General features: G+C 44.9%; 1 protein-coding gene across 1 annotated transcript; it reads right to left on the bottom strand.

Moving 5' to 3' along the window:
* Nucleotides 1–323: 323 nt before the first annotated feature.
* Nucleotides 324–22,548, bottom strand: CIMAP1A (ciliary microtubule associated protein 1A). The gene is made up of 6 exons (XM_073349410.1): nt 22,440–22,548; nt 13,756–13,956; nt 13,247–13,348; nt 8,823–8,944; nt 7,184–7,321; nt 324–413 (listed from the first exon to the last, which is right to left on the bottom strand). The coding sequence occupies exons 1-6, from the start codon at nt 22,546–22,548 to the stop codon at nt 324–326; spliced, it is 762 nt and encodes a 253-aa protein (XP_073205511.1).
* Between the last annotated feature and the right edge of the window lie 727 nt (nt 22,549–23,275).

Genomic DNA, 23,275 nt, shown 5'->3' with positions numbered 1-23,275 from the left:
GTGCCAGGGTTCAGACTCTCAGCAGGTAGATACAGCAAGATCCACACGCCAAGGTAATACTGCTAGCTTCAGCATGTCCTCTTCATTAAGGGGGGATATGGAAAATTCCTTCATAGCCAGAGGCAAGTTAAAATATTGCAAGTGATTATTTTCTGAATATTTGTCATCCTTTAGTGCTAGAACTTGTAGAAACTTATTACTTGTTTGAAGATAGATGATTGTTAATTGTAAGATAACTTGAATAAAAACTGGCAGCTTTAAAATATAAAGCAACATGATATAGAAAAATAAGTTTAGTTTCTGTAAGGTGGCTTGTGTGAAGGTCAATAGACATCCACTGTCAAAGGCATTGTATACTCAGAGTGTCGGATTCCGAAGGTAACAACTGGGGCACAAGGCTTGGTCAGTGTTACCTGGAGATGGAAAAGGAAATACAACAAATCAGGTTTCAGAGTAACAGCCATGTTAGTCTGTATTCGCAAAAAGAAAAGGAGTATTTGTGGCACCTTAGAGACTAACCAATTTATTTGAGCATAAGCTTTCGTGAGCTACAGCTCACTTCATCGGATGCATACTGTGGAAACATCACGAAAGCTTATGCTCAAATAAATTGGTTAGTCTCTAAGGTGCCACAAGTACTCCTTTACAACAAATCAGGATATTCACCATTAACTAGCATCAGGTTAATTAGTTTCTACTTTCTACGCTACATGCCCTCCCCAATCAAGTACAAGATCTGGACAGTCCAGGTCACCTATTATCACACACGTGCCCCTTTTACTAGATTCTTGTCAGTGAAAAGTTTGTAACTGAAGGGGCAGGTTGGTGCACAGACAGTCTAGATCACACAACCAGATTAGAATGGTGGAAGAGCAATCAGCTTCTCTGAACTCCGGGTGAAATGTTGCAAAATTTCCTAACAAGATGAGGAGTGTCTGGTGTTTAACCTTTGATGTTGGCTGTCTGAAAATGCAGCTTCTTTCCTTAGATAAGTAGCCTTGTTGCTTCTGGATGCACCACACCCAGCATCAGTTCCTTGATTAAATAGATTTCTCATAAATGATAATAGATTGTGAGACTGTCTTCATGAGTTCTGTCTTCATGAACAAGGTCAGCTCCCAGACTGCTGCACCAGCACTCTGTGAAGAAAGAAGTGGTTCAGGACTATTTAGAAAAGCTGGATGAGCACAAGTCGATGGGGTCGGATGCGCTGCATCTGAGAGTGCTAAAGGAGTTGGCAGATGTGATTGCAGAGCCATTGGCCATTATCTTTGAAAACTCATGGCAATCGGGGGAGGTCCCAGAAGACTGGAGAAAGGCTAATGTAGTGCCCATCTTTAAAAAAGGGAAGGAGGAGGATCCTGGGAACTACAGGCCAGTCAGCCTCACCTCAGTTCCTGGAAACATCATGGAGCAGGTCCTCAAGGAATCAATTCTGAAGCACTTAGATGAGAGGAAAGTGATCAGGAACAGTCAGCATGAATTCACCAAGGGCAAGTCATGCCTCACTAATCTAATTGCCTTCTATGACGAAATAACTGGCTCTGTGGATGAGGGGAAAGCGGTGGACGTGTTATTCCTTGACTTTAGCAAAGTTTTTGACACTGTCTCCCACAGTATTCTTGCCAGCAAGTTAAAGAAGTATGGGCTGGATGAATGGACTATAAGGTGGATAGATTGTCGCGCTCAACAGGTAATAATCAATGGCTCCATGTCTAGTTGGCAGCCGGTATCAAGTGGAGTGCCCCAAGGGCTGGTCCTGGAGCCAGTTTTGTTCAATATCTTCATTAATGATCTGGAGGATTGTGTGGATTGCACCTTCAGCAAGTTTGCAGATGACACTACACTGGGAGGAGAGGTAGATACACTGGAGGTTAGGGATAGGATACAAAGGGACCTAGACAAATTGGAGGATTGGGCCAAAAGAAATCTGATGAGATTCAACAAGGACAAGTGCAGAGTCCTGCACTTAGGACGGAAGAATCCCATGCACCGCTACAGACTAGGGACCGAATGGCTAGGCAGCAGTTCTGCAGAAAAGGACCTAGGGGTTACAGTGGACGAGAAGCTGGATATGAGTCAACAGTGTGCCCTTGTTGCCAAGAAGGCCAATGGCATTTTGGGATGTATAAGTAGGGGCATTGCCAGCAAATCGAGGGACGTGATCGTTCCCCTCTATTCGACATTGGTGAGGCCTCATCTGGAGTACTGTGTCCAGTTTTGGGCCCCACACTACAAGAAGGATGTGGAAAAATTGGAAAGCATCCAGCGGAGGGCAACAAAAATGATTAGGGGATTGGAACACATGACTTATGAGGAGAGGCTGAGGGAACTGGGATTGTTTAGTCTGCGGAAGAGAAGAATGAGGGGGGATTTGATAGCTGCTTTGAACTACCTGAAAGGGGGTTCCAAAGAGGATGGATCTAGACTGTTCTCAGTGGTATCAGATGACAAAACGAGGACTAATGGTCTCAAGTTGCAGTGCGGGAGGTTTAGGTTGGATATTAGAAAAAACTTTTTCACTAGGAGGGTGGTGAAACACTGGAATGGGTTACCTAGGGAGGTGGTGGAATCTCCTTCCTTAGAAGTTTTTATGGTCAGGCTTGACAAAGTGGACAAAGCCCTGGCTGGGATGATTTAGTTGGGGTTGGTCCTGCTTTGAGCAGGGGGTTGGACTAGATGACCTTCTGGGGTCCCTTCCAACCCTGATATTCTATGATTCTATGATTCTATGATTTGGGTTGAGAGTTCCTGGGCTTTTTTCTTAGACCAGAGAGGAGTATTTTAGGAATATTTGTGTAAAATCTATTCAATCTTTCTTATTTCAATGGTCCCTTTAAAAACAGTTTTATTTTTTATTTAACACCCTGCCACACAATTAGCGTTAGGGATGAGCTGTGAAGTTGTCTGTATCGGTACTTACCCAAATTTCAAAATGCTTTCAATCCTATATTCCAGCTTTAGCTGGCTTCTAACTGAAATATTTGTAAGTATTCTTAATTATGTCCCCTTGTACATATAAATTGCATTACTGAAAGAAAGGGTTGTGTGTGTGTGTGTATGGTGATGATGACACAACACAGTGCAGAGTGACACAGTAATTGCCAAGTGTGTCTTTCATGTGAAACTTAAACTAGGGCTTTTCTCTGTGTGGTTATTAAAAATCCCACTGGCACCTTATGAAACAGTTCGCAATTTGCAGTATCTTGGCCACATTTCCAACTGGGATAATTCTGCCTTCCTCCTTGCAGTTTCAATGGGGTACAGTATCTCTGACTTCCTTTTCTAAACTGTGCATTCTTACAATATTATATGCTGTAAAAAGAGTTGCTACATTTCATCACTGAGGGGACAGCAGTGGCAGATTAAAATGATCCCCAAACTAGTTTGTAAATTTCTAAAACTGCCACTTTAGGATACTTCAGGTACTTCTATATATAAGCAAATGTGATTTATAATTGTAAAAAATCAATACAGGTGAAAGAGGCTGCACTAATTTTGATGCTGCTCTTCAAATGTATTTGTGTAAATAAACTTGTGCATTTGTTGAAGTAAATCAAATCTATTTATTCATGTCTGAATATTGGTGACATCATAGCAGACTTTTCAGAAGCCTTCTCAATCCATCACTAGCTTTGAACACTTAGTAGGTGTCCATCTCCTTCCCAGTCATCCCCTATTATGAAGACCTGCCACCATTCCATCCAGGATAACTTTATCAAGATTATTTCCATCTCTGTGCCTGATGTGACCAAAGGACATAAATTTACACCTGTTGATTTCCAACAACATGGTCTGCTTCTTTCCAATAATGCTGCTAATTTAAGCATTTGTCGTATTTTCCATCCAGGAGATATGCAGGAATCTTTGCCAGCATCACATCTTAAAGGCTTCAGTTTTCATCTACTTACCAACATTCATTACCCATAATTCACATCTATAGGTTGCTCTTGAGAAAATTAAGCTTTTCACCAATCAAACCTTCATACATTTTGAGATATCATGTTTTTTCTAAACTTTAGTGAAGGGAGGTCATGGCTGAGCAATCCATTCCTAATCTTCTTCCACTTTCTTTTGAACAGCCTTCTTGGTTGGATATGTATGATCCCAGATAACCAAATTCATCTATTACCTCTACAATTTGACTATTAATCATGATGTCCGCTTTCATCCTGTTTTTGTTAATCATGTCAACATACATGCACTTCATTTTTACAGTATTCAGGGATAGTCCACATTCCTCAGTCACTTTTTACAAATTCCAACATTCATTGCATTCCACCAGTGGTTGTAGCAACAGGTGTTGTCACTGGCATGTCTAAGGTCAGTTAAGAGGGGGTCCACCAATGAAAATCCCAGCTCCTTCCACTTTATCAAAATTTTCCGGGGTTTGTTCCATTCTGCATACCTCTTGAAAAAGTTTGGGACAGAATACACCCTTGTCTCACGCACAGCCCAGTGGAAAACCACTAGCTATTGCCTGCAGCAGTGTGCACTGTGGTCTGTTGTTGAGGGTAGAAACTTGCAAAGCTGCCATTATCCTCCAAAGATGATCAAGTTGGACAGTATTGAACACTTTTGAGTAGTCCATGAAACACATGATCAGCAGGTGGTCGTACTCCCTGCATTTTTCAGTGATGTGACTGACTGACTGTTCACAGTTTGATCACGCGTCTTGTTCCTCTCTGAAAACAACTGGTGGTGGCAGTAGCTCTGCTTCTGTCATTTGCTTCATTCAATCCTGGATTGTGTGGGGCAAAACGTTGGTCAATTGTGATATCAGGCAGAGGATACAATTGTTGTTCTCTGTTATGTCTCCTTTCTTTGGTAATGGCAGGCTACCTTTCATCTAGTTGTCTGGCCAATTTCTAGTCATCCATACATGGTTGGAAAATTTCCCCATGAGATCAATTCTGCAGGCATGAGTCACTTTAAATAGTTCTGCTGGTACTTTACCTTTCCATGGTGTTTTCCATGGCTTCATTTTCATAATAGTACACACTACTTCCTCTTGTGGGATTGATGGCTCTGGTTCTGTACTCTCCTTTCTGTTGCCCTATATTCTGAGTGATTCTAATGAAGCATAAAGATTGGCAGAGTAATCTCTCCTTCAGCATTTGATATCACTTGCAGTGACGATTCTGCCATCATGATCTTTTGTTATGTTCAATTGCAGGGAAAAGTTTTTGTTAAGAAGTCTAACTACTGTGAACAAACTTTTTGTATTATTACTCTTTGTGGTTCGCAAGTTCCATGCATTTTGCCCTGATGTATTTGCTGTTGTCTCATCTAATCTGCCTTTGGGTCAGTTTAGTTCCTTGTACTCTCGCTTTCATTCTTAAGTCTCTAAGCCATTCTTTTCCATTCTGCATTATTGTTCCCCTGCTCAAGCCCTTTCTCAGTCATGTGTGGTGCACTGTGACACTGACTTTTCAGAATGTATAATTTGGCAGCTTTGAGCATGACAGTTTTCATTTTATTCCAAAGTTTATTCAGGTTGTTCTTTTACCTGTGACAACGCCTCAAACCCATTTTGGACAGAAGTCATGTAGTTTTTGTTGATTCTGGACCGATCCAAATGTAGCAGACCTGCCGAACATCTTACCTTTTTCCATTTTCAGTTTATTTTTGAGGCTAACAGTTGGTGGTCTGACCCACAGTCTGAGCTTGGGAAAGTCTCTGTATCCATTGGATGCTCGATCTCCAACATTGCTATATCATTACATAGACAATTTGGTTCTTTGACGTACTATCAGGTGACTTCTATGTGTTTAAATGTTTAGGGTGATGGGTGCAGATGGTGTTTGTAAAGACCCAGGTGATGAAAGCAGCAGAATTCAACTAAACGCCTTTTTCTCATTTTGTAAACCAAACCCATTGTTTCAGTAAGCTTCGGAAGAACTTATACTTCCAACTTCAGCGTTCATAGAACCCTTCCTTGGCATTGCACCTTGGCATAGAGAAGGCTTACATATTCCAATGAGCTTGATAGCTATGCCAGCAGGAGCTTTATCTCCTGATAGGGCCACCCAAGCTGTACAAGTCAAAGGGTAGGGACCAGACAAAAAGTAGTCCAACTGGCTGATGCTGGGTGCAGAGTGGCATTCAAGTAACTTGGCACACTTCATGTCAGTGTTTTGGCTGGATGAGGGCCTGGGGAGGGTAATGGGACTCTGATGGAGGAAGGGCCATCAAAAGGTGGAAAAGTTCAATCAAGTATTTAATCAACAGCAGCTAAAAACCAGAGGGGAGTCAACAGGAAACAACCTTCTGTACTTCCATGCTAGAACAAAGGCGAAACATTAATCTCCGTGTGGTGCTGGATGGCAAGACCCCCAGGTTAGAAAGCACAACAAACTATACTGGGGAGGAGGTTCTGGCCGTTAAGAGTACCAGTTGCAGCTATGATGGTGCTGTACCCAATCCTTCAGGATGAACCTGATGTTTGCACCAAGGAAGAGTGACTTGAACCTTTGTAAAGGAATGATCAGAGTAGACACGTGGAATGTGAAGAGTATGGGTGAAGGGAATCTCTCCCTGGAGACCAAAGAATTGGAAAGATATAAGAAATATGTGGAATCTCAGAGCTGTGATTAAATGGTAGGGGCTGTTCCATTACAATGGATGGATACGCAGCATACTACTCAGGATCTGAGAAAATGGGGTCGCAGTTATCCAAGGAAACATCAAAGGCTCAGATATCTGATGAATACATACCTAGACAGAAAGAATGAAAGATCCCGCCGGCATTGATATGCACAAGGATTTCTCAAAGAAACCTGTCCAGTTTCTTGACTCTCTGCAATTAATCTGTCTCAATAATGCATTAATATTGTGGGATGTGGGTTTTTTTTGTTTTTGTTTTTTTTAATTTAACTTTGACTTGTTCAAACATGGCCTCTTCAGGGCAGTAATGTAAAACATTAATTGTAGCTCTTCCATGCAGATTGATGTCCCTTCTTGCCAGTACTCATCTTAATGCACTGATATATTGAAGGATTTTGTCCTTGCTATATGAATCTGGATTTTTATATGCTGAACTCTCCTGGAAAAAGCAAGTTTTTGTGATAGCTCTAAATCAAGTCTTGTCAACGCAAGGAGTTTAAATACAAACCAGCCCTGTAGCCTACGACTCTTTGTTCTCTGACTCAAGTAAATTACCCTCTAGATCTTTCTGCCTTACCTTTCCGGGGTGATAGTCTCCTGGTCCAGGATGTCTAACAGTTCCTGCAGGCTTAGTCCGCGAGCTCATGCTGTACTTGGGGGCTCTCTTCTTGTACACATCAGTGTCTGTCTTTTTATATGCAGCTGGACCTGGGGTCTGTAAGAGAGTCAATGGAATCTTCCGTTGAAAATGGCTACATTCAATATCCCCAGTTTCCTATGAGAACTGCATAGGTTTATCTGCAACAACTAATTTCAACAATTTTTTTTTTTTTTTTCAGGAGGGTTCCCTCTCAACAGTGTCATGTCCTTTAGAAGTTTACATTAGATGTCTGAAGTCTTATTAGCCTGAGCCATTTCCCTTTTAACACACTGCAGGGAGACAGTGGCTCAAACTAAAATGAAAGTGCCATTGTTCTGTCTCTGCAAGCGTTAGGTACCTGTCACCTTCACTGGCTTTTATATGTGGCTTACAGTAAAAGATTTGTTTAAAAGCCCAATGTTTTCAGAAGGTTTTAGATAATTAGCAAAAATCGGCACATGATCATTTTTCATCTAATACAAAAATAATCATTTTGTAAATATGTAACGTTCCATAGTATTCAGCTACACAGCCTTATTTCACTTAGTATGATGTTATCATAGGCATGAAATCTGACCATTAGTTTGGTAGGTGGCACTAGGAATGTTGCTACAGCCTTCTACCTAGAGGGGATCATTATCTCCAGAAAATACGCTTGAGCAAGGTATCCGTTTTGCTTTCCCACCTCCCTCATTGTTACACGCAATGCTAATCATTTAAAAAAAAATCTGGTTCCAACTCTTACCACACAGCAGCATCTGAGACCCGACAGTTATTTCCTATTGTAAGAAAGCTGTGGGCCTTCAGATGCTGCTGTGTTTACCGCAGGCAACTGATGACCTTTTAATGACGGCGACGACAGGGTATTTTAAAAAGACTTTTTACACATACTTATTGTCTGGGAACATGGATCACGGTAGGTATTTCAGTACGAAAAATTCTTTGGAGATGGCAGAGAAATTTGAGTTTGAAATGTTGCTACTGAATATGCTGCACAATAAGATGTCAGAATACTCAGTAACCATAACACTGGAGCAAAAGACTTTTCCTCTGGAACATAAATGATATTGCAGCTTTGAGCAGGGGGTTGGACTAAATGACCTCCTGAGGTCCCCCAACCCTGATATTCTATGTGTGTCCTGATGTGAAATTTCATATCTGCATTTCTGTCGCTTAACACATTTCTTGTCCTCATCCCAATTCCTTTTCCAGATGCATTTCAGGCAACATGGTGCTTAGGCATAGCACAAGAACTAGGCCTAATCTGAAAACTATGGTAGTCATTGGAAAGATTCCCATTGATTTTGATGGGTTTTGGATCAAGCCCTTAGACAGGTACTTGCTGCAGATACAGTTTGAGCCCTGACTTGCCAATGATGCAGTTACTAAGAACAGCCATGTTTGCTGCCAGTCTTCAGCTGCAGCATTTGTATCTGTTCATGCTGCAGAACACTTGTATCTCTTCAAGTACTAGGAAAGAACCCACCAGTGCTTAGAGGCCTTCAGTCCTGGAGGCAGTGACTGATCACTGGTTGTCAATGAGAGCAGCTGGAGAGGAAATGGAAAAGCAGCTTACCTTATGGAGATCCTCATCAAAGCGACCAAGCTTACTCTTCCATTTCATGGAATAACAAGGGCTAGCAGTTTTGTCCACTGTGTTGGGTCCCATCACCCGAGGGATAGTGTATGCACCAGGACCTGGAGAGAGAAACCATGACAGTTATGTACAGTGTGAATCCCCATGGATTAGAGGGAGCATCGTATTTGAGAGAGCCTTTCAACAAAGGCTGGAGAGAAGGAGGGATATTTCTTTTTCACATTCCCTGGCCCTTTTCTGTCCTGGAATAAGGGTCGGCAGCTGGAGTCTGAACTGCTGGTGCTCATGGCTGGTAAGGCTGGTATGCTGAATGAAACAAATAGAAAAGAACAGTTACTTGCCTTACACTAACTGCAGTTCTTCAAGATGTGTCGTCATAATCAACTGCGTCTTGCCTGAACTTTCTCAGAGCCCTTGGTATCTTAGGAATTGGCAGAAAGGTATATGTTCATCTCAGTGTCAAGGAGCCTAGGCTTGAACCGCCTCAGGAGCAAAATGCCTGATGTTTTGTTGTTCTGGTCTGTAGCAAACACGTCTATTTCTGGGAATCACCAAGTGTGAAAGATGTTCTGCAGAACTGAGTCTTTGACAGACCACTCCTGGTTGTTTGAGAACTACCTGCTAAGTCAATCTGCCAAGCTGTTTTGAGGGCCAGGAAGGTGCAGTGCCGCTGGTGTGATTTGATCTGGAATGCACCAACTCCAGAGTGGAGACAGTCTTGCTCCCCCTGTCTGTTGACATTGCTGTGGGGTTGTCGGTCAGTGCTTGGATCATGGATTCCTGGAGCAGCGGTAGGTGTGCTTTGCATGCCAGGCAGATAGCTCTGAGCTCTGGGATATTTATGTGAAGATGAGCTTCCTGGGGGGCTCATAGGTCCTTAGTTTGAGTTTAATTTAGATGAGTCCTCCATCCCCAAGTGAAGGTTTTTAATTGCTAACCTCTTGGTAGGTAGAGATGCAGAACAGAGTACTCCCTTGCATACCTGAATTGGGTCTTTTCATCAGTTTAATGGGGAGAGGACTTCTTGTGGGATCATGTGGTGTCTACTGGGTAGATACTTTTTCATGGAGCACAAGGGAAGTCTGGCAGACTGAGGCATATATTCTACCCCACCCCTTCCAGGTGTCCAGTAGAACCAGGGCAGATATGAGTATAGGTACTGCGGAAGGTGGCACCAGAAAGGATTTTCCCTATGACATTTCCTGCTGTCCCTTACACATACTTCCTTAGAGTACTTTGTGGCTCCTGTGGCATTTCCTAAGCAGGGTAAGGTGCATAGGAGAGGAGTCCCTGTTATGCCCTGATGGGGATGAAGTAAAGGAGTACATTTCTTTCAAGGGAGGGACTGTCAGGAGCATCCTGGCTCCGTTGTGCTCTCCTCAGCTGGATAGGGGGTGAGGTCGGTACTGGAGCTGTCTCCTTTACCTGCTGTACTGATGTGTCAGAATCCTCAACCGCTCAAGGAGAGGAGACTAGTACTGAGCCACAGATAAATCACTCAGTACTATATATGCCTTGAGTACCAACACACTAGGGACCAGTCTGGGCACTGAGGAACATGGTTTCAAGGTTGCCTGTACAGAAGCACCAGTTGCTGAAGGATCATTACTAAGAGAGATGCTGTCTGCAGGTTTAATGGCTAACATTGGTGCTCTCTTAACAGTCAGTACAGGGGTGCCTAAAAACCAGAATCTGACTGAAATCAGAACTTTTGTGTGTGTTGCCAATGAGCAACAAAACAAACACGAAGCCGCAGAGAAGCGGGTGGACACAGTGGGGGTTCATTCTCACTGCCACAGATGTTAAGAAGGAAATGAGAGACTGCTAGACTTGGTCCACTGCTTATGACTTATGCCCTTGGGTTAGGGGCACAAGGGAACTCGGGCGCATGTGCGGCTCCAACAAATACTGCTGGGCACAATAATGTGAGATCATGCACAACGGGTGCATGTGCACCAAGAGTAGAATCAATGTGGACAATCACTCAAAGAACAATGGAAGAAAAAAGCCTTCTGCTCCATCCAAGGATACAGCTTGAAGTTTAGACCCCAGGTTGAGTTTATGGGGCTGGCAGTTTAAAACAAAACAAAAACAAAACAAAAATATCACATCTTTTAATCGTTGGCTGATCTAATTTACACTGGAGTCCCTGGGACATTAGAGTGACTTTTGAGAGTAAAGTGGCACTTTTAAAGCTGCCCCCGATAACTATTCTGGGTATAAAAGGACGTATTTCACATAACATTGAAAAATAATAAACATTTTACAGTTTAAAGAGAAGTTATTACAAATGTTATGCAATCATTACAAATTGTTCTACCATAAATCTCTGGTCCCATCTACACAACAATCCCAACTATGTTGGGGCAGAAAATGACAAACCTGCTGTGGCTTAATGGGGCTGTGATGTGGTCTGGTTTTTGCCTCTGTGAACAGGACTTATTTTGATCTTTTCAAGGTTGTAACATAGTTCACATAACATGATCATAATGTTTTGCTATTGCACAGATCATTTTCCTGGCTTTGTCCAGGCCACCTCTCTCTTTTCATCTGTCCTCTTGCTCCCCCTTCTCCATCACATGAAACACGAACTACTTGTCTTCACTTTTAAGGCTGTTTGTGGCTTTTCTCCATGCTACCTATCATCTCTCATACGTTATTGAGATGTCTAACGATGCCCACCTCTGCTCTGCCAATTACAGCAGCCTTTATTGATCACTTGTTACATTTTCAAACAAGCACTTGCGTGTTTTCTACCTGTCTGCCCATCGTGCCTGAGGAGATCCCTGTAAATATCTTCCAAGCCACCTCTTTGTCCTTCTTCAAATCCATCCTTAAAACTCTCCTTTACTGTTATGTCCACACAGAAAAATGTGACAACAGATGGCAGCTGGTGTGCTGAGGTGATAAGTCTCATACCAACTAATGTTTCCTTGTGCTCCTCATTCTGTCTGTGTCCACCTGTTGTCTCTTGTCTTATACTTAGATTGTCAGCTTTTTGGGGAAGCGACAACCTTTTTGTTCTGTGTTTGTAGAGCACTTAGCACAAGGGGGTCCTGTTCCATGACTGGGGCTCCTAGGTGCTATCCTAGTAACATTTGGGTTCTGTCTATGCAAAGAAAACCAAACTGTATTATACAAGGTTTGGGCACATCCATTTTGCAGTTGGCACACAAACATTGTTGTGATTGTAGACAAGGTGTTAGCTGTCAGAGAGAACCAAAAGTAGTAGAGAAACAGTTGCATAGTGGTGATATGTAGATGTGGTACAGCATTATGTTGTTTTGGATCTGTCTAAATGATTGATCCATGGCAGTTATTTTTGATCAACCTGTATCTCTTCTGTCTCATCTCTGCATGTTTGATACTTTTCTTTCTGATGAAGTAAACCTAACCCATCTGTAGTGACCTGGGTTTTCCAGACATTTTTTCATACTAGAACACTGAAACCATTTTTCTAAAACTATACTCATATAATGGGACATTTTTTCAAGACATATTATGGAGTTTGTCGTGTGATGACCCCTATTGATTTTGATAGTTATGCTGTTAATTATTTGCTGATATTCAAACTGTAGGTAAAAGGAATTGCATATGTATTTCAAACAGACATAGGAAGATAAAGTTAGGTCATATTTTGGCCTACTAATCTTGATGAGAGTATGTCTCAAACTCTGGGTGTAACACTGACTTCTATCAAGGCCTTAGGTATATTCCTGACTTCTAGTGAGCTTTTATACCTCTGTGCCAAAGGCGTTCCTCTCAATTTTGAGACATAAGCTGCCTGGCTGTGTTGTCACATTAGCATTGAGTGTTTTCAGTATTTTTGTTTTCCTCCCCTGGAAATATTCCTGTTGGTTTCTGTCCCCCATTGCCCCTTGTTAATTGAGAGGAAGAATTTGGTTTCTTCAACTTTCACCTCTTTTGACACTAAATCAGTTAAATTGTCTCTAAGAGCCCATCTCCACTACAAATACAAATGGGATACAGTCTTCTTATAACATGGATGTCCATTGACTCATTTAAGACATGATTTCTGTTTTAGTGTAGACAGGGCTGTCCTTAACCATGTATTGTAACCATGTACTGTGCAAAAGCTTTGGATGTGAGCAAGTCTTAGCCCAGTTGCAGAACACAGTTAAGGTTCTATTTGCACTACAAATTGGAACTATATCGTAACCAGTGTAGAGGACAACCATGTTAAACTCAGGACCATCTCTAGTTCATGGCTTTTAAGAGCCCCAAGTTCAAACTGCACATGCTATTACCAAGGCTTTCTTCCTTCATTATAATACTTGGCTGTGGAGTCAGGCTCAGGAATTTCACTTTCTTTCTGGCTTTTAGGCCAGGTGGCAACTACAGGACTCATAGATGGGTTTCATTTATTAGTTGTTGGATTTTACCTGGAGTGCTGTCTACTCTGAAGCTCCCAGTCCTGAATGACATGGAGTGCACAGGAGCAGATTCATAAACATGCTTTTTTGACTTCTCTGTTGAATAATCGCCTAGACAAGAGGTGAGCAAAGCAAAAACAATGATCCTTTCATGCCGAACAGGTGGCTGAACCTACAGACCAAGTCTGTGCAACCACATCATGCTGCACTGCCATTTCCCCCTACATCCCAGCCCCATCGTCCTGTTTTGCCAGTTCTCTTCCATCCTGCTCCCAACACCCTGCACTGCTGTTCCTCTCTTTCCAGCCCTGTGACACTGCACTGCCCTTCCTTGAATCCTGAGCCTACCATCCATGTTGTTGTTCCTCCCACATCCTACTCCCAAATGCTGGAGCTGTTACTTTCCATTTGAAAACCTCCATACCTCATTCTAGTGTGGTTTATATTCCCCTAACATAGGACACCCATAGGCACATTATCCTCACCTTGAATAAACTGTTGAAAGAAATACTACTCACTTGGGCCAGGTGTGACCTCAGTTTTCACCTTGGGGCGCCCACACATGGTATAAGCTGGGGCAACTTCCTTTCCCTTCCTGGTCATTGAGGGTTCCACATAGTAACGAGGACCCGGAGAACAGGCTTCAAGGAGCGAGGGCCTTGCCCCCTTAAAAGTGTAGGCAGGGGCTTTCCTTTTGGTGGGGTTGTGCTTCAGGTAACCTAGGAAGAAGGGCTACAGTTCATATGCATGTGTCAGGTTTTATTTTAATTCCCTTTTGGGTCTTGTTGCTAAAGTCGTTTTAGAGCCTTTGGACCATGAGATTAATTTCTAAGTCCTGGTCGACACTAGGAGTTGAGGTCGAATTTAACAGCGTTAAATCGATTTAACCTTGCACCCATCCACACGACCTAGCCCTTTTTTTTTTGACTTAAAGGGCTCTTAAAATCAATTTCCTTACTCCACCCCCAACAAGGGGATTAGCGCTGAAATCGGCCTTGCTGGGTCGAATTTGGGGTACTGTGGACGCAATTGGACGGTATTGGCCTCCGGGAGCTATCCCAGAGTGCTCCATTGTGACTGCTCTGGACAGCACTCTCAACTCAGATGCACTGGCCAGGTAGACAGGAAAAGGCCCACGAACTTTTGAATCTCATTTCCTGTTTGGCCAGCGTGGCGAGCTGCAGGTGAGTGCAGAGCTCATCAGCAGAGGTGACCATGATGGCGTCCCAGAATTGCAAAAGAGCTCCAGCATGGACCAAATGGGAGGTATGGGACCTGATCACAGTATGAATTCCTCTCCTCATACAATCAGAACTATGTTCCAGTTTTCGAAATGCCAAAACATTTGTCAAAATCTCCCAGGGCATGAAGGACAGAGGCCATAACAGGGACCTGAAGCAGTGCCGCATGAAACTTAAGGACCTGAGGCAAGCCTACCAGAAAACCAGAGAGGCAAATGGCTGCTCCGGGTCAGAGCCCCAAACATGCTGCATCTATGATGAGCTGTATGCCATTTTAGGGGGTTCAGCCACCGCTACCCCAACCGTGTGCTTTGACTCTGCCAATGGAGAGAGAGGCAACACGAAAGCAGGTTTTGGGGACGAGGAAGATGATGATGATGAAGTTGTAGATAGTGCACAGCAAGCAAGCGGAGAAACCGGTTTTTCCGACGGCCAGGAACTGTTTCTCACCCTGGACCTGAAGCCAGTACCCCCCGAACCCACCCAAGGCTGCCTCCCCGACCCGCCAGGCGGAGAAGGGACCTCTGGTGAGTGTACCTTTTTAAATAGTATACATGGTTTAAAAGCAAGCGTGTTTAATGATTATTTTGCCCTGGCATTTGTGGCCAGTACAGCTACTGGAAAACTCTGTTAACATGTCCGGGGATGGAGCGGAAATCCTCCAGGGACATCTCCATAAAGCTCTCCTGGATGTATTCCCAAAGCCTTTGGAAAAGGTTTCTGGGGAGGGCAGCCTTATTCCGTCCACCATGGTAGGACACTTTACCACACCAGGCCAGTAGCACGTAGTTGGGAATCATTGCAGAACAAAACATTGCAGTGTATGTTTGCTGGTGTTCAAACAACATCTGTTCTTTATCTCTCTGTGTTATCCTCAGGAGAGTGATATCATTCGTGGTCACCTGGTTGAAATAGGGTGCTTTTCTTAAGGGGACATTCAGAGGTGCCCATTCCTGCTGGGCTGTTTGCCTGTGGCTGATCAGAAATGTTCCCCTCTGTTAGCCACGGGGAGGGGGGAGGGGTTAGCCGCTCGGTGGGGGGAGGCAAAATGCGACCTTGGAACGAAAGCACATGTGCTATGTATGTGATGTTAACAGCAAGGTTTACCATGAAAGAGTGTACCCTTTTCTATAAAATCTGTCTTTAAGTACCACTGTCCCTTTTTTTCCTCCACCAGCTGCATGTGTTTCAAGGATCACAGGATCTTCTCCTTCCCAGAGGCTAGCGAAGATTAGAAGGGGAAAAAAACGCACTCGCAATGAAATGTTCTCTGAGCTCATGCTGTCCTCCCACACTGACAGAGCACAGACAAATGCGTGGAGGCAAACAATGTCAGAGTGCAGGAAAGCACAAAATGACCAGGAGGAGAGGTGGCGGGCTGAAGAGAGTAAGTGCCGGGCTGAAGACAGGGCTGAAGCTGAAAGGTGGCGGCAGCGTGATGAGAGGAGGCAGAATTCAATGCTGAGGCTTCTGGAGGATCAAACTCATATGCTCCAACGTATGGTTGAGCTGCAGGAAAGGCGGCAGCAGCAGCACAGACTGCTGCTACAGTCCCTGTGTAACCAACCGCCCTCTTCCCCAAGTTCCATAGCCTCCTCACCCAGACAGCCAAGAACGCGGTGGGGGGGCCTCCAGCCAACCAGACACTCCACCCCAGAGGATTGCCCAAGCAACAGAAGGCTGGCATTCAATAAGTTTTAAAGTTGTAAACTTTTAAAGTGCTGTGTGGCCTTGTCCTTCCCTCCTCCACCACCCCTCCCGGTGCTTCCCTCCTCCACCACCCTTCCCGGGCTACCTTGGCAGTTATCCCCCTATTTATGTGATGAATTAATAAAGAATGCATGAATGTGAAGCAACAATGACTTTATTGCCTCTGCAAGTGGTGATTGAAAGGAGGAGGGGAGGGTGGTTAGCTTACAGGGAAGAAGAGTGAACCAAGGGGTGGGGGGGGTTCATCAAGGAGAAACAAACAGAACTTTCACACCGTAGCCTCGCCATTCCTGAAACTGGTTTTCAAAGCTTCTCTGATGCGCACTGCACTCTCCTGTGCTCTTCTAACTGCCCTAGTGTCTGGCTGTGTGTAACCAGCGGCCAGGCGATTTGCCTCAACCTCCCACCCTGCCATAAACATCTCCCCCTTACTCTCACAGATATAGTGGAGCACACAGCAAGCAGTAATAACAGTGGAAATATTGGTTTTGCTGAGGTCTAAGCGAGTCAGTAAACTGCACCAGCGTGCTTTTAAACATCCAAATGCATATTCTACCACCATTCTGCACTTGCTCAGCCTATAGTTGAACAGCTCCTGACTACTGTCCAGGCTGCATGTGTATGGCTTCATGAGCCATGGCATTAAGGGGTAGGCTGGTTCCCCAAGGATAACTATAGGCATTTCAACATCCCCAATGGTTATTTTCTGATCTGGGAAGAAAGTCCCTTCCTGCAGCTTTTGAAACAGACCAGAGTTCCTGAAGATGTGAGCGTCTGTACCTTTCCCAGCCATCCCACGTTGATGTTGGTGAAACGTCCCTTGTGATCCACCAGTGCTTGCAGCACTATTGAAAAGTACCCCTTGCGGTTTATGTACTCGGCGGCTTGGTGCTTCGGTGCCAAGATAGTGATATGGGTTCCGTCTATGGCCCCACCACAGTTAGGGAGTCCCATTGCAGCAAAGCTGTCCACTATGACCTGCACATTTCCCAGGGTCACTACCCTTGATAGCAGCAGCTCAGTGATTGTGTTGGCTACTTGCATCACAGCAGCCCCCACAGTAGATGTGCCCACTCCAAATTCATTCCCGACTGATCGGTAGCTGTCTGGCATTGCAAGCTTCCACAGGGCTATTGCCACTCACTTCTCAACTGTGACAGCTGCTCTCATCTTGGTAGTCTTGCGCTTCAGGGCAGGGAAAAGCAAGTCACAAAGTTCTATGAAAGTGCCCTTACATGTACGAAAGTTTCTCAGCCACTGGGAATCGTCCCAGACCCGCAGTACTATGCAGTCCCACCAGTCTGTGCTTGTTTCCTGGGCCCAGAATTGGCATTCCAACGTGTGAACCTGCCCCATTAGCACCATCATGCCCACATTGCCAGGGCCTATGCTTTGAGAGAAGTCTGTGTCCATGTCCTCATCACTCTCGTCACCGCACTAACGTCGCCTACTTGCCCGGTTTCGCTTTGCCAGGTTCTGGTGCTGCATATACTGCTGCATAATGCGCATGGTGTTTAATGTGCTCCTAATTGCCAAAGTGATCTGAGCAGGCTCCATGCTTGCAGTGGTATGGAGTCTGCACGGAAAAAAGGCGCGGAACGATTGTCTACTGTTGCTCTGACGTAGGGAGGGGCGACTGATGACATGGCTTACAGGGTTGGCTTACAGGGAATTAAAATCAACAAAGGGGGTGGCTTTACATCAAGGAGAAACAAAAGCAACTGTCACACAAAATGGCGCCCTCAAGGATTGAGCTCAAAACCCTGGGTTTAGCAGGCCAATACTCAACCCACTGAGCTATCCCTCCTTCTGGTATTCCAGACAAGACTGAATCTCCATTAAACTTTTCAAGGTGCCCCTGACAGACCTCACTGAAACAATTGTCAGCCATTGATTTCACGGAGGGAGGGAAGGGGGAGCAAATGAATACAAAACAAATCTGGTCTATTTCTTGTTTTGATCCACTCCATCTATCTTTTACATCTTTGGCTGGCAGCAGACAGTGCAGTAGGACTTCTAGCCATCCTCATCTCCTGCCTGCTTGTCAGAAGATGGTGCAATAAGACTGCCAGCAGGACTAAAGAGAATGACCTAGTCAAGTCACTCCTCTCTCAGTCCTTGCGCCCATGTCTGCCGAGGCACTCCTGACTGACCTTACCGAGGTGGCCAAGAGCACCTCGGACACGATGATGATGGTTATCAGGCCTATTGCACCGTCTGCTGCCACAAAGCAATGAACTACTGCTGTGTAGCAATGCAGTACCACGTCTGCCAGCACCCAGGAGACATACAGTGACAGTGAGCTGAGCGGGCTCCATGCTTGCCGTGGTATGGCATCTGCACAGGTAACCCAGGAAAAAAGGCACGAAACGATTGTCTGCCATTGCTTTTACAGAGGGAGGGAGGGCCTGACGACATGAACCCAGAACCACCCGCGACAATGTTTTTGCCCCATTTGGCATTGGGATCTCAACCCAGAATTCCAATGGGCAGCGGAGACTGCAGGAACTGTGGGATAGCTGTACTCAGTGCAACACTCCGGAAGTCGATTCTAGCCTCGGTACTGTGGAAGCACTCCGCCGAGTTAATGCACTTAGAGCATTTTGTGTGGGGGACACACACAATTGATTATATAAAAACGATTTCTAAAAAACCAACTTATATAAATTCGAGCTAATTTCATAGCGTAGACATACCCTTTGACATTGGCTTTACTTTTGGTTTGTAGGATGGACATATGGTCATTATTATTGCTCATTCATCTCAGTTTATGGGTACGTCAGAGGTTTCTCTCTTATAACTACGCCTAAACTGTCACCTTCTGAGCAGTTCTGTCACTGGACAAAAGGGGTAAATCACTAACAAATGGCAAAACTCGTTGATTTCAGTGGGGCCAGGATTTCACCCAAGGATTGCAAAAGTGAGCTGTACTATCCTGTTCTTATGATAGAGACTAAGGCTTGTTTACCTCAGAAAACTTACCAAAATAGCTATTCAGGTAATAATTATTCCAATAGTTCTTTCAGTATAAGCCGTCATGTGGACGCTCTTATTCTGGAGCTTATACTGAAATAACTATCCCTGGATAATTACTCTGGAATAGCTATTTTGGTATGTTTCCCAGCATAGACATACCCTAAAACCAAGAGAATTTTCCTGGAAACTCCCGTGTAATATAAGAGTTTATAAAAATTACTTCCAATTACACAGAAGAGTAACTCCTAAACAAAATTTGTTTGAAATACTAGTTTTAAATAATTTGGGATTAAAGAAGAAAACTCAGTCCTGACAATGTCATGCCTAGTACAACTGAAAACATTGACTTTTCCATGTGAAAACACTGGTGATTAGAGTATGCCAAAGTTGTTGTAAAGCAAATTCTGGAACTACAAAATACTTTGGTTATTTAACAACCAGCTGTTAAAATAACCAAAATAATAAAAAACACCCAAACTTAAATATAAAGAATACGGATTACTTACCACTAATTTTAAACCTTGTTTTCCAATGCATTCTAATGGGGATGCTACCTACCAGGTGTCCTGCTGCTGGGAAGTACAATACCGTTATTCAAATGGCAGCTTCCCAGTGAGAGTGACAACAACCTCTTAGGGTATGTCTTCACTACCCGCCAGATCGGCGGGCAGTGACTGATCCAGCAGGGATTGATTTATCGTGTCTAGTCTAGATGCAATAAATCAACACCCACCCACCCCGAGCCCTTTCCCGTTGACTCCTGTACTTCTGCGCCACAGAGTCGACGGGGGAGCAGCAGCAGTCGACTCACCACGGTGAAGACACCACAGTACGTTGATCTAAGTACGTTGACTTCAGCTACGTTATTCATGTAGCTGAAGTTGCGTAGCTTAGATCGATCCCCTCCTAGTGTAGACCAGGCCTTAGTGACATTATTTCTAAAAATCTATATTGAAAATTCCTTCTGAATTTAGATTCTTATTGTTCAACGCCTTAAAAATGTGTATAACACAAATAGTTTAGATAGTTATACAATTCCTAAGCTAAATATTGACACTTTATTATGAGGAAGATAAAAGGTATGCAGCAGCAGAAGTGAGAGGTGATGTAAGAGTCAAGCTGCCTCTTACAAATGTCTGACTGTCATTTGCATCACAGTCAGACATCTAACACCTTGCTCTAACTTTCGGTGGAGCTACAGCCATAGGTGGTTGGCAGTGAGGTTAATCACAGCAGGGATATTCTTTATGTATTTCCCAACTTCCCCTTTTTGTAATTTCTGCTCCAAGAAAATGTGTTTCTAGTTCAGCTTTGTGAGGTTGTCGTGAAAATTTACCAGCCTACCGACAAAATCTACTCGCCACAGAGAGATTGAAAATAACGATTGATGGTAAAGAAAACACCATCTGAAACGGTTCAGCATAAGTCTGTACTAAGCAGAGTCACCCTGTCCTATTTCCTAGGTTATAATGGAAATTAATACAGACATCCCATATGTAAGTGGGGGAATGGTCCCGCTATTGTGGGGAACTTTCCTGGCTTCTGCACTACCCCGATGAAATGGGCTAGCGAAAGAATCTGAGTCCTTGCTCCCACTTCCTTTACCCAGAGGCCTCCCTGCCCTTGAGGACTCCCCTTTCACTCTCCTGTCTGGCAGAGTCCTCGTAACCCCAACAAGGCTGGGCCCAGGATTCCTGGGGGGCTCAACCCCCAACCTTGCTGTGGTCACCTAGGACAGGGGCTAGGGTGTCCCCACTCCGGGGTGCTCTCTCTGCACTGGGCACTTGCCTGACCCACTGATCATTACATACAATTTAAAGCAAATACAATTTATTTAATCAGCAATTAGTTTAAAAAGGAACAAGGAAAAATGGGAAGGCTAAAGGAAACCCATCACCCCGCTCTGTGGCAGGGAACATCACAAACAGTGTCTCTGGAATGTCCGGGCAGTTCACAGTCTGTTCCTTGTAAGTCCCAGGCCTCCTCTTCAGGCCCTGGCTGGGCTGCAGGGATGCTGTGGGTTGGACACTTGCTCTGGCGGCGGCTACATGCGCTCAGGCTCTAGGTGGTAGGACCCTTCTTCCCAGCGTTGCCCCCGCCCCATCGCGGTTACGATCCCCCTCCAAGTTTGGCCTGCAGAGCCTCTTGACCGAGGCATCTCCCTGTGCTGGGCCCACTGCACAGGGTCCCCCTCGCTCTTCCCATCTGCTCACCGCACCCAGCTCCGGACTGCTCCAGCCCCAGCTCCACCACTCTGCCTCAGCGCTGCTGCTACTCTGCCTCCAGCTCCCTGGGCTGCTTCTCTGGCCCCTCTGCCTCTGGTTGCTGCAGTTCTCCTCCCAGCACAGGTCTGGTCTGCTCTGCTGGCTGCTTCTGTGACTCTGCTCCCAGCACTGACCTGCTTCCTGGGCTGCTTTTCTGGCCCCTCTGGCTCTGGTTGCTACAGCTCTCCTCCCAGCACAGGTCTGGTCTGCTCTGCTGGCTGCTTCTGTGACTCTGCTCCCAGCACTGACCTGCTTCCTGGGCTGCTTTTCTGGCCCCTCTGGCTCTGGTTGCTACAGCTCTCCTCCCAGCACAGGTCTGGTCTGCTCTGCTGGCTGCTTCTGTGACTCTGCTCCCAGCACTGACCTGCTTCCTGGGCTGCTTTTCTGGCCCCTCTGGCTCTGGTTGCTGCAGCTCTCCTCCCAGGGCAAGTCTGCTCTCTCTGGGCTGTGCCTCTGGCTTTGGGGCTGCAGCTCTGCTCCCAGCACAGGGTCTGCTCTCTTTGGGCTGCTTTTCTGGTCCCTCTGGATCTGTCCCAGCTCTGCTCCCCAGCTCAGCTTGCGCCCCTCCTTCCTCCTTAATTCAGCCCCACTCTGTCTGACCCAGGCAAAAATCCAGCTCACATACAGAACCGGCCCCACCCTGGCCTCCTGACTCCTTGATTAGCCTGCCCACCCTGTCAATCAGACTGACCTGGAGCATTGGCCTCTCCCCATTGCTCCTGGGGACTGTCAGTCTCAGGGTCTTGATTTCTCATTGACCCTTCCCCTTTCTTTTAGTACTGGGAGCTAGCCAACCAAAACACCCCCACTGAATGTTAGTAAGGGGGCAACAGTCCCCTTTCACATAGGAGGATTTTATTAACTGTCACATCAGAGACAGTGGAATTATATTTTAATAGAATATGTGAGAGTTTGTACTAAATGAATCGTTTGAACTGATCTGGATTTAGTGTGTTTAACTCGTGATATCAACTGTGTTTCTTGAAACTCTGTATCTTTCTGTCCTTTTACCTGTTGTTCCCTGTATTGCGTACTTTGGTCCTGGGCTGGTAAAGTGGGCCATTATTGGGCCCCTTGGACGATGAGGCCTCCAGGTCCCCACCCAAGCGCTGTCATCCATGGTGGGAGCTGGTTACAAAGCCTAAAGGGAGAGTAGAAAGGTTAATAGCGGATTCTCTTAAAGAAGCAAGTTCTATTTCTTTTTTGCATTTCAGTGAAAAATTCTCAGTCTGGCCCTGTACGTGTACTACACCTGAAGCCTCATCCTCTGAATCCAGTCTCCATGTTAACGGAACTGTGAGACATGATGTTATAGATTGCATTGTATCAGGAATAAAGGACCCCTGCTCATATGGTACATACCTAGTTTGATATCTGCTTCTTTAGGCCATTGATACTAACACATTCAAACTCAGTCGTCTACTTGTTTTGCTAATCTGCGTTTTCTTTTATACTCGTTACCCTGTTTACGGTATGATGAGGAGCAGAGAGACATCAAGATGTGGAGCATTCTATCAGGGCCACCTCCATCTGCCCAGGCCAATATGCGGGGAGGGTGTGCATTCTTGTGAAGCATCAGGTGCTAGCCCTGATGGAGGCAAGATATTCAGCTGAAAGCACTGGACCAACAATCTGATCCAGCATATCAACTCCAATGTATAAGCAAACCCATTGAGACAATGGATATAGGGCAGTGGGTACTGATGGCAAGTGTTGACGAAGTTACTAGCATATCAGTATTGTACTAGGAGTATCTTGGAAACCTCTTGGTATCTGGGTGTCTGCTGCCAGTAGCATGGTGGTACTGAGGCACTAAAACAGCTGTTGGAAGGGAAATTGTAGGTGTT

Source organism: Lepidochelys kempii, chromosome 6 (assembly GCF_965140285.1).
Source record: "Lepidochelys kempii isolate rLepKem1 chromosome 6, rLepKem1.hap1, whole genome shotgun sequence".
NCBI classification, from domain to species: Eukaryota; Metazoa; Chordata; order Testudines; family Cheloniidae; genus Lepidochelys; species Lepidochelys kempii.
This window is presented reverse-complemented; position numbering and strand designations above follow the sequence as displayed.